The following is a 12993-nucleotide window of genomic DNA, read 5'->3' on the forward strand; positions in this document are numbered from 1 at the left end:
AGTGACATTTCGTAATTTGGCGAAAAAAATTAACTTTTTACGTTGATATGAATGTATGGAGATGGCTCACACCGAATTTCAACTATATCGGTTCAGTATAAGTTGAGATATTTTGTTAATTGTCTCGAAAAAAGTAGGTTCGAGAAAAATGCTTAAAACGCTTTTGCTTAAAGAACAGCTATATCTCCGAAGATTATTTAAAAATTTTAATATCCTCTTAAGGGTAAATTATTAAAATGGAATCGGTAGTACTGTCTGTATAATCTTTCGGAATTCTCCACGTTAAACTACATTCAAACTTTTTGTTGTAAACGTTTTATAGCTAATATAAGTAAAAGAAAATCATTAGAAAAAATAACGTAAAATATTAAATATGCGAATTATGAAACAGCATATTTTACATTCTTTAATATCGAACAAGTAACACGTTCCTTTTATAACGCACTATATTAAATCCAATTCATACGAAATTGAGAAACTTTTACCATCAAGATGAGGAACATCCGTAATTATTTTAAAGATGTTGGCGGTATTAAGTTTTCGGAACCGTAGTGCCAGTCGCGGTTTTCCAGTAGACGAAACTCCACGGTTGGCGCGCGGATTTAAAATATTAAAAAACCCACATAACTGAACGTTAGAAAAAGTTTCCTAAGCACCGAGACCTAAGGAAAGTTATTCGCCGCAGGAAAACTAAAATCTTGTTCGCAACTTAAACGACGAATAATTTATTTAAAATTCTACGGCAGACCAGACGTATACCGTTCGCATGTCAATAAAATAGTTTTGTAGACAACTTCGGTGAGAAAAGAACGATATAAAACGGACATTTTACGACCGGAACTTGGAAATGATGATTATATTGACTGTTTCGTGAAGTTTTCCTTGTTCGGTGATGTGCAAAAGACCTTGTGAGTGAAGATATATTTGTTTCTTACAAATAACCATTCGGTAATTTTAAAACATTTCTTCAGCTTGAAAATTATATAATTAATTATAGTAAACGATATGTTTTTTTTGACAGATGGTTTCATTAAATTGGTTTGCATAATGTAACTATTAGAATTATACTTCGGAAGGGATCTTAAAGGAGAGACCTGTAGGGTAAATATGTTATGTAATAGTTTTGTTCCTCTGACTGTCGTACCATTTGATCATTCGGAGCAGTGTTTGAAGATGATCAAGTGTAAGAAACCCGAGTTTTTGCATCGATATGTGACAATGGGTGAAACGTGGCTCCATCATCTCACTCCGATATCCAATCGACAGTTATCTGAGTGAACAGTCGGCTGGCAAGTTTATGGCGTCTGTATTTTGGGATGCGCATGGAATAATTTTCATTGACTACCTTGAAAAAGGAAGTGCTGCTTCATCAAGACAATGTACCGTGTCAAAAATCCATGAATTGGGCTTCGAATTGCTTCCTCATCCACCGTGTTCTCCAGATCTGGCCCCAGCGACTACTTCCTGTTCTCAGATCTCAAAAAAATGCTCGTTGGGAAGACATTTTTGTCGAATGAAGAGGTGATCGACGAAACTGAGGCCTATCTTGAAGCAAGGGACAAATCGTACTAGAAAAATGGTATCGAAAAGTTGGAGGGTCGCTATAATCAGTTTATAACCCTGTAAGGGAATTATGTGGATTAAAAAAAAAACTAATTTTGCCAAAAAATTGTATTTTACTATGGTAGGCCGGGGACTTTTCTAATGACCTCTTATGTAATGGTTGTTGCGGCTCTGACTGTTGCGGCCATATGCTAGGGCCGTTTATAAAAACCCTCAGTATTGCTTTATATCGCCAATTAACACATCGCTTCTTCCTTCTGTTATATAAAATAGTATTTTGAAGTATAATTATAATTTTTGTGTCATGTATTTATTATGTTATAACTGGCGTAGTCGATAGGATTCGGGGGGTATTATAAGGTTGTTTTGGCTCTTTTAAATTCATTCAATTAACCGGATTCAAATTAATTATCATGGAAATAAGATAGGTTGACGACGGATTGGCAATCGTTTCCGCAGTTACTCGAAGCGTTTCTTTGTGTAGTTAAGTGGAGTTCGCGGAAAAGTATTTCTGCTGAAGCTGTACGCTCACAGAAAGTGGATTGAAGATGCTCAAAGACCCCTAGATATAAACTATTCCAACTAAAAAGATTCAAGGCTTGACGTATTCTGTTGGAATTGGTCAGAACCTAGTAGTTCAGTCTGAATGGCCGCCAGAAGCGGATTGCAGTAGCTCATTTGCTTAGCCGTAGGCCAAAACTTGCAAAACTATTCCATAGAGGCATTCCATATAAATTTCAGTGGAAACAGGGCCACTTCGAAGATCTTCAAAGGCAAACTGGCGAACGAAGGTACAACCGATGGTACTCAAAAACAATTTCTATAATAACTATAATTTGTAAAAAAGGAATAACGACCGCGTACAGCTCTGTGATAGTTTATTTAGGAGGAACGTGTTATATAACGCTTGTTACGGCCCTGACTATGATAGTCAACTGTTTTAAAACTACCTGAATGGTGAAAAAATAGATTTTTCTTTCTATTAAAGAAAAATTTGAAGTAAAATAATAGTTTTTGTTTTTAAAATCATTTCCAATTTTATTAACCGACTTCAAAAGAGAAGGAGGTTCTGTGTTCAGCTGTATATATATTTTTTAAAGTTTGTTCGCCGACTTTTCCGTCAATTATGGACAGATTTTCAGAATTCTTTTGTTATTCAAAAAAGTGCCCTTCCGAAGTGGTCCCATTGGAACCAAGTGAGGATCACATGGGGGGAAGGGGAGGAAATCGAGAGAAAACCTCAAATTTTAAAGGCATATACAAAGTTTTCGCATATTTTTTATCTAAAATAATCAGATATTTGGGTATAATCTTATTGGTGAACCAATGTGACGAAAAATCGGAATAATTCAATGTAAAAGCCATTCAGTGTGCTTTCTAAGCCCTAACCATATCATATGAGAAGTCGTAGAAACATGGTAGGCGACTGTTTCTGTAGTGCGATAGTTAGAACGTTAAGCTCGCAGGCGGAGGTCGTGGGTTCGATTTCTAACAGAGCAGCAACTTCCGTTTTTCTACTTTGGTTGGAACATTTGTCAAATCACCTAGACTAGGTAGCGGGCCCCTGAATCATTCCTTATTTTCAACCATTGTTTCTTTATTCCTATTTTTCCTCACACGGGCTGTACTTTTACTTGGAATATCCATTGCAATACTTAATGAAATAACTGCGAAATTTATTGAATATATATCTAACACTGAAAAGGAGGGAACTAAAATATTTTTATAAAAAATTGAACCGACTTCAAAAAATAAATAAGGAACTGACTAAAATGTAAAAAATAATCAAACTTAGACTTTTAACATATAATAAAAACTAAATAAAAATCAGTTTGAAGTTGATACCGAGTCCTCAAACAATAGAACAGTAGAATGATAATATAGCTATATACCATAGACACAAAATTAAAAAGAAATAAAATATATCTAATTTAATATAACTATTTGGGCACAGTACCAACTTCAAAACTGATTTTTATTTAGTTGTTAGAACAATTATTACGTACATATTTTATTTTAAAGCGTTTTTTGTGTTAGAAATCTAAGTTTGATTATCTTTTGCATTTTAGTCAGCTCCTTATTTATTTTTTGAAGTCAGTTCAATTTTTTTTATAAAAATATTTTTAACTTATACGCTTCAGAAATACCAGAGTGTTGATGGTATAAAATGTTGATGGTGTAATTGTGACATTTATTCCGCTTTATTCTATGTTTTGGTTTTTAATTTAACTTCATATCTTTTGTGATATTAGTTTTATAGCATTTTTGCTTATTTGAGGTTGTTTACGATTAATTTGTATATTTACTAAGAAATTTTTGCTCCTTAGAATATTATATTAAAATAAACCCTCTAAGTGTTTTATATAGAAAGTAGGTTTTCTAGAAACGAACAGCTTGTTTTATCACGTTATTCTTTTAGCAGTTACGGATTTTCCATTCCAGGGTGTGAAAGTTTCAGTAGGATGCGTTAGTAACATTTCGGATTTGAGGACTCTAGACTCAAACGCGGAAAAGCATTGCTTCATAAGAATTCAATACTTAACTGCAACTTAAACAATAAGTATTTTATTTTTCATTTCACAGATAACAACTGGACAGGAAAACATAAAGCCAAACCTCATATACGAATAAACAGTCCTTCCACATGAAAACGTTCAAATATAATTAGAAGTTAAGACGTAGTAAATTATGAGATTTTAAAATGGAATTATTAAATGGATTATAGATTATATAATAATAGATGAATCTTCTCCTTCGAGTTCAGATTAAAATTAAATTACCATTAGTGTTTGCTACCAGCAAATGGTGGTAATACAGGTCTACATAATTGATGTAGGTAATGTAGATCTGCACAATGATTGTATTGACTTGTCTGTGATGAACAGCACATTGTTATAAGAAAAATAAATATTGGGTGTTAAACTGCTATGTTAAGCATTGCCACAAAACATTATTTTCAGTTGTATTTAATTCTAATTTCAAAAAGATACAAGTGTTATTAATTTTAAATGCAATATTCATTATTTAACCTGAAATATTCATTATTTTACTGCAAAAGCTACATTATTATGAAAGTTTTCTAAGAGGCCCTATTTGGGACACTTCCTTATAAAATTTGCAACTGAAATGAAGATTAAAATGTAGCTTGTACTTACCTGCATATTGCATATTTTATAGCGGACATGTTCACCTCTGCAAGGTCCGCTCTCACAGGAACGTAACTGATGAGAGGCACCTCCGTCACAAGACCTGAAATAATGTTGCAATTAAAATTTATACACAAAATAAATTAGAATGGTTAATAAATGATAAACGCCTTGTAAATAATATCTCTAAATTTAATATTGCATATAAATGTGTGAAATGTTTTACAAAATTCTATTTATTTTTTAACTTTTAATTCAAGACATTTTGTAATATCAACATGCAAATATTTGTACTATGCTAATTGTTTATGTTTACTGATTTTGTTAATAATAATAATATTGCTTTAAAATAATTAATTTAACTTATATCTTATTTTTCAACATAATTTCGTGCACTTATTGTGCACTTATTATATATGTACTCAATTCAAAATAGTAGTGACTCGGGAAACGTCGCAATGTTCATTTTATTCTCATTACCGAGTAATAGTTTGAAATAGTTCATTCTTTAACATGATTTTCTCGAAACTTGTTTTATGTACTTTAAGCCATTCCATAGTTGCAGCCTTTGTTAATGCACTTGTTGTGGTGTTCCCCACCAGTGTACTATATATATGGTGTATATGGTACATTGTACATAACAATAACTGGTGGTTCCTACAAGTTCTTTAACAGCTGATTATTAAACTACTGCAAAAACAAGTTATAGTTCATTTCTCCATGGTTCATGTCACCTTTGGATATAAAGAAAAAGCACTAATTCTGCACCATTCCTGTTTCCAGCATGAAGAAGTATATGTCTGCAATGACTTATTAATAAATGTTATGACTAACAAAACCTAACCGATAGTTATTCCAACGTTTACTTTTTTCCATCAACTTTTGTTGTCTTTACACTATATTTATTACCATCTTGCCATGAGGGACCCAATGTACCATTCTGAAATATTTATGTCTCATTTAAATATATAAATTGATATAATAATTCTTCCTTGATTTTGTTATATGTTTTTAAAAATTGTATTCTTTTGAAAGCAATGTATGGAAGTTCCATTACACCCCTTCGTGGATTATCTTTGCACCAATTAAATTTTATAGTACTCATCAGTTTATGAGGGGATGTTCTTCATTCCTCAAATATATGCATATGTTATGGTTTTTTATGGATACTTTCCAGACTAACAATTTTCTCCGAAATAATTGTATTAAATTATGTTTCGAATGAAAAAACTACTTACTGTCTTTTACATTTCGTATATTTGATTTCTGATATAACTAACAACAAACTGATCTTGAATAGTCGCCTATTTGGCATAAACACGGTTTCTTTTTTGTGAATTTAAAGTTATATTTTTTTATATTCTGACATATTTTAGTGACGATGCTCGTACTAATATTCAGAGCAGCTGCAGCGCGCGTTAAAACAAAGCGTTAAAACAACGTTTGCCGGTTTATAACCCGTAATTATAATATTTTGAAGAATTTTGCAGATGTTTGACGAACGGACAACTTTTGCAGGCACTTTCGGTTAGATGATCGAAGTTCTCTATTAGCATTGTATCTCTTTTTAAATAGAATAAAATGAGAAGGATAATATTGTCCGACCTTTGACAGACACATATTGACACACGAGTCACTACTGTTTTGAATTGACTATATTTTATAATTGTATCTCCAATGAGTCTGGGCCTTGCCAACTAAAAAATTAAAAAAAACTAAATAAAAATATGTTTTAATATTGTCGATTTATCTAGTCAGTTAAGAAACCTTCCAGCTCAGCGAACCTGCGTAATTTCATTAAAACAACAAAACGGCAATTAAAATTCGGTAAGCGGTTAAACCCGACCGGAATAAAACGGAAATAAATACAACAACACTGACCTGGAACACGCCGACCATTCGGACCAAGCCGACCAGCCGCTGGAGCGCTCGTCCATTTCCTGAAGCTGAGATGAGAGTTCCTGAAATAAATAAACGGGTTTAAGTAAGCCGTGTGCTGTCCTTCGAACTAAAAAGCTATTTAATAACGTAGCGAGGAATTTCCAGGAAATTGCCGGACCGCCATGAAAACGAAAATAAAATCCGGACAAGAAAAATATGAGAGCTTATAATTTTACGGCGTCTTCTTTGAGATGTATTCTGACTGAGTTAGGAACGGTAAATGTCTTGGATTAGTTATTGAATCTTGTTTATTATCGTCGGAAATTTAGTTTGTTGACAATATTTGTTTAAATTTATCGTTAAAAACTACTACGTATGTTTATTATGCTTTCTGTAGAAACCTTTTATTTCATACCGTTATATTTAATACAAGTGTATAAAGTAAACATAAATCAATTATATTAAAGCAAAGTAAGTATGATGAGTAGGATAGATAGGATAGCCTAACTGAAATTAAATAAACTAACCTTACTTTTATCAGAATGTAACACTGTACAAGTCTCGGAAACATCTGTAAAAATTCTTCTTGTCTATTCGCACCATTTTAGAGAAGCTCTTGTAGCTTGACGGATTCGTTTTGTTACTTCAGCAGTAGATACCACTTTTTATATTGTATTACTGATGCTGTAAACCTCGCACATCGCTCATTTATTTCTACGAAGACCATTTTAATGTAAGTATTCACAATTTTTTCTAATATTATAATGTTTAATGTCTTCCATAAACGTAATAACGTTGTAAATAATATTGTCAATAAAATTTTAGGGTAGGTTTCTTTTGTTTCGTTTATTGCGTATATGAGTAGGAACATTATTATTGTTTCAGTTACTAAAAAATAACCAAATACCAAATGAAAACACTACCAAACGAAGAATTCATGTTTAGAAGATAAAGAAACGTTTGTAAAATTACTTGATGAAGTATTGTAATTGCATGTGTTCTTATAAATTTACAAAGCTATTGTTAAAGTTTTCTTGATATAATACTGGTTCCTTTGGTTATTTATTTTCAAGTCTAAGAAAACCAAACATCCACCATAAAATGTATATAATTTAAACATTATTATATTGTAGTTTTAATATCACTTTTAAAAAAATAACAATTTGGTGGCTCTGTCATATGCACTTAAAAATCTCCAGAATGTTTGCCACCAATACAATTTTGTTAAGCGCTAACCATTTTGGGACATAATAGACATGTATATATATATATATATATATATATATATATATATATATATATATAAATAAGTAAATATAAAAAAATACTTTTAAAAAACTATTTTATTTAACGGAAGAAAGATGCAACTTGTTGAATACCGGTAAAAAGCGACACTAAGGGTTCTTATCTTTTAGAAAGCTAAAGAAAGAGCTATAGGGATGTACGTTGTTGTTATTCCAACTGGACAGCTTATAGTTGTTATAAAAATTTTTCTTGAGTATCATAGTATCTTCGTCCATCAGTTAGCGTTTAAACATCTTCGAAATGGTACTGTTTCTATCCAAATTTCTCAAATCTCTATGTTTTGTTGAATAGCTTTGAATATAGAGTTTTGCGGATTCCAGATTCCAATAGTCTAAGACTAAGAATCTAAGCTACGATACTACAACCCGCTTTTAGAGAACGTTCACCCTAAACTTCTGAAGCTCCTGTCCCAATTCCAGTAGACTATTTTAACTCATTCATAACTTCAGGTGGCCTTCAGTGGTCTTATATCTTGAACTGCGATAGCTGTGCCGGTAATCCATATATTAGAGGTGTTTTTCAACGCTTGTATGTTTCTTGGTTTCATGGCTAGGGGGATACTTTTGCATAAATAATAGTATACAGTGAAAATAATCGTGGTCCAGAGATTCGGCTACTTTCGGTACTATTCGTATATTCGTCGGCGCAATCTACTCGGCGCAAGCCGAAATGCTAGAAGTCGATGTTGCGAAATTTAGGCTATTTGCTTTTTGGATGTATTTTATTTTAGAAAAATAACATATCTAAAAAGACATTCTGACATTAACTTTTATATTTTCTTTTGAAACAAACAATAATAATAAAGTAGATACGTATTTTTAGTATTTAGTACAATATATAGTTCTTGCCTTTAGATTTGAAAAAACTGTATGGTATTGCAAGCTAAGCGTTCCTCAAAAAATGGCGATGTACCGTGTTGCTCTGATTAAACGTTGGGCATTTATTTGTTTAATTATTAAAGCCTTTGATTGTACATTAATGTAATCTTACTGTTTTTTAAAGGTCATTTTTACTATATATATTGATTGTTGATTCCACTTGATTGAATACCGTTGAGGAATACTGAATATATATATATATATATATATATATATATATATATATATATATATATATGTATATATATATATATATATATATATATATATATATATATATTTCAATAATTCATTGAAGTAGTTGGCACTATAGCAAAGTTGAAATGCCTCGGAAACAACCCTCAGTGTTCTAATGTTCCGCCCTCGCGCAATCCAGAAGATCATTAACTAATAATACAATGAAAACATCCGCTCGCGAGCCATTGAGTGAAACTTCGTCGAAAATACCGAAAACGTATTAGCGTCCGACGTCGCAATAACATTCTCAAACAAAGAAACTTCGCAAAGTTCTTACTTTGCAAAATTAATGATGTCAAGAGGGGGGCCTTAATAAATCAGGTCTATGGCCTGTCGATCGTTAATGAGGCCGTTGTGAGTGCAGGTTTTTTCGTCGACGTTTTGTAACCTCCGGCAGGCGTTATTGTCGAAAATTATAGTACCGTGATGCTGCCGCCACCTTCGACGCGTTATTAATTGATTGGCTCGGAGGAAGTTTTGCGAAAGATAGGAGCAAACGGAGCTCGTCAGAGGAGATTTATATAATGGAAATGCTTGATTGGTTTTTGTTCGCTGTATTTTAATCAGAAATAACGATTAGCGGTTTCCCACATTAATATCCGATTCATTCGGGACGGGGGAAATAGACTTGTGATATCACGAGAATAAAAAATATGAAAGAAAAACACATCGTACAATAATACTTAAGAAAAACACATTTTGTACCACAAATCATAGAGATATTGAATGGAAACTGAATTGTACACACCCGTAAGCATTTTCCAACTATGCGTTTTAACCTATGGAGGGCCTGAAGTGGTGTAAAACCTAGAATAACTGAGCAAAGTAAAGATTGATAACTCAGTTTCAGCTCGGAAGCAAATTTCCACAGAAGTTCTTCAAGGTTCTCCATTATCCCCGCCCAGTTCAATTTCTACGGGGCGATTTCCCACTCTCCAAGCAATCGAATACAACATTTTATGCAGACGACGGGATCATCTTCAAAATTCTTCAAAATATGAATTTTATTAATTACAAATTAGAAGCCGGCAAACGTTGTTTTAACGCTTTGCTTGTTTTGATAAAATTAAAAATATCTGGTTATTATTACTCTGATTGAAAATACCGAAGCCAGACAGTAGACATCTCTAAAACAGTTACTTCGAACAGAAGCGAGATAATGGAGTTCCTCTCTTGCCAGTAAAATTCGTTAGAGAGGTAAGCATTTTTACTATGAATTATAACGATGAATTAATATTCATGGTTGTAATTCTACTTTTATTAATGTATGGACACGGTCACTGAAATAACTGAACTGATGCTGAATACAGCATTTTTCATCAGCGGATACTGTCCCGATGCCATTCGTAATGGATGCCATACCCAACTCAGCCAGGCGAACACGTGGTACAAATTCTTTCGACTACAGATTAACAGAGTTCCATACATGCCGTTCTAAAGTCCTATTAGTCCTTCTATTAGTCCGTCCTGGATAATGTCCCTATCCATCGGCTCCAGAAAATTTTAAAACCTTGGTCTCCAATTCGACCGCAGGTTTCAATGATCAGCACAAATTCAACATGCTATCTGCAAAGGCAATGGCGTGTATAGCCTCCTAAATCCACTACGCTGCAGAAAAAGCGAACTACCAATCCTTTTTGGAGCGTAGGTGTGGTACAAGTTCGTCTTTGAGTCACAATTTCAAGTGTTCTAATCCAAAAAAGTCCGCGCGTTACTTAATGTTCCATGGTTTTTGGGGAACGCGAGCAACAACTTTGGAAAAAGAGTCACGAAGAGTGTGAGGTTCTCGCTTAGCTCCTTGCAGTTCATAAATCAGCTGATTAGATTAGATACTGACTGTCGATCTCTCCACGAGGAGTCTACCAAGGGATAATTCTGACTCTAGCAACATCAGCACCCAATTCAATCAAATTATAACCGAGAACAACTTTTCGTATTCTCGACGGCTTCAAGAGTGATGATTACGTGGGGGCAACATTTACATCGATGATGTCGGAAGGACACAGCAAACTCCCCATCTAATCGAGCATATTGACGGCTGAACTGTTTGCTACGTATAAAGCCCTGGTCAATCTGCAGTATATCAGCTGAAGAGCAATTGGTACTAGTGGTTATCTTGGTTGAGAGAAATACAGAGTTTTATTTCTTGTTAGGAAACAAAATAGTTTTCTATGGCGTATTGTGACTAGCTATGAAAAGTGGATTTACTATAATAATTCCAGGTTCAACATTACGTGTTAGTTCAGTTGAGCTATCCACATCAACAACAAAACTTAATATTGATGGCCATAAAGTGTTGCGTTCCATATAAGGGTGGCATCAGCAAGGTGTAGTATGTTGCGAGTTGTTAAGATCGAATGAAACTACTACTGCAGAAGTATACCAATGTCAATTGAACAGCAATAGTACAATCTTAATTTTTAAATTAATTTATTACTACTATTCTGTTTTAATATATTTCCATTAATATACAAGAGAGGCGTGTACGGGATTAAAACATCAATATGCATTTCTCAAATTAGAATAAAACTAACTTACTTAAGCTAAAGTTAAAAATCCTCTTATGAACTAAAATAGTTCGTGTTGTTTGGTTCAGAAACTGTATTGCTTCCACGTTGCTGTGATTTAGTAACCTTGTTCCAATTTTGGACCTCTTCATGCATCCACTTGATTCCGAGGTCAAGATGCAGCTCTTCGTTGGTTATGTAGTCATATACATTGGTAATTAATCGTAGAAATTTGTCTTGGGTATGTTGGAATACTATTTGGTTTGATGTTTGAGTGCAATCCCATATTTGCACCCCACAGGTCCAAGTTAGCTTTATGATTGACTGGTAAACCAATCTCTTCCGCTGTAGCAATTTGCTCATTTTGTAGATTAATCCCAAATCCAGTCAAAACCTTGTGGGACATCCAGGAATATTGCAAGGCAGTATTTCTTATCTTCGAATACCTTTGCAACAACTGCTGTTACTCTGTGCACTTGGTTGATTGTCGATTCAGAAATTCAAACTGGAAATCTACTATTTATATAAATGGTTTAATCCATTTTAACAGCAGTTTCTCAAATAATTTTAATATAGTAAGTAGTAGCGAAATAGGCCTGTAAGGTCCAACCTGTTCTGCTGCTTTGTCAGGTATAATTATTCGAGCAACCTTAAGACATTCCCGACCATTATTCAGTCTCAAACAGGCATTGAATATATATGTCAACATGATTATTGCTTTTCATAACAGCTCTTTTGCTAACCCAAGTGAACTATCATCAATTCAAGGAGCTTTTTTAGGATTGAGATTGTTGTTAATTTCTGTGACAACTTCAGGTATATATAAACAGCATTTATATATATTGTAGATTCTATATCATTCATTGAAATATGTTCTCCGAATAATTCATCGTTGCGTTGAACCCATTCATTTAGGTCATTTATAATAGGCTGTACTCTAATAATTGGTCTTTTAAATCTCCGAGTTTCTTTCCGTAGCGAGTAATCTTTGGCTGCTTCCGAGCTTAATTTACTTACATATTTCCCGAAGCAACTCTGTTTATACTCTTTAATCTTTTGATTTGTCTGATTACTAATTATATTAAATACTGTTTCGTCTACGGCCTTTCTGGTTCTGTGCCATATTCTTATAGCTTTTCGTCTTTCTTCTACCAATTCCCTAATTCCGAGGAGATAATTTACCTCATATTCTGATTTTTCTCTTGATGTAGGAGTAGCTTCTTTCAAGATTAGGTCTAATTAGTAAATTTGTTAGTAAGATTAGGCTTCTTTATTTTTCCAAAATTGTCGCGTCTAGTATTAACAATATTGGAGTGTGATCAGATGATAGTTCGCACAAGCTCTTGAATTGTGTTTGATTTGATGAGATGCCTTTCTACGTGTAAAAGTCCAGTTGGTCTGGTACTTTATTGCTGCGAGTAATTCATTTCCATTCCCATGTGTTATTAATCGTGAACCCCAGGCTGTAACATTAAA

The 12993-nt window shown here is 33.4% G+C and overlaps 1 protein-coding gene across 1 annotated transcript in view; it reads right to left on the reverse strand.

Annotated features, from left to right (window-relative positions):
- nolo (ADAMTS-like no long nerve cord) overlaps nt 1–12993 on the reverse strand; it is a 546982-nt gene that overhangs the window by 290773 nt on the left and 243216 nt on the right. The window contains exons 4-5 of the mRNA XM_076411466.1: nt 6591–6670; nt 4719–4812 (exon numbers count right to left, since the gene is read on the reverse strand). Of these exons, the coding sequence (XP_076267581.1) occupies nt 4719–4812; nt 6591–6670 (174 nt within the window). The remainder of the gene's footprint in view (nt 1–4718; nt 4813–6590; nt 6671–12993) is intronic.

This window comes from Rhynchophorus ferrugineus, unplaced genomic scaffold (genome assembly GCF_030347505.1).
Source record: "Rhynchophorus ferrugineus isolate W39M unplaced genomic scaffold, kcgeb_rfMv2 rfM8, whole genome shotgun sequence".
NCBI classification, from domain to species: Eukaryota; Metazoa; Arthropoda; class Insecta; order Coleoptera; family Curculionidae; genus Rhynchophorus; species Rhynchophorus ferrugineus.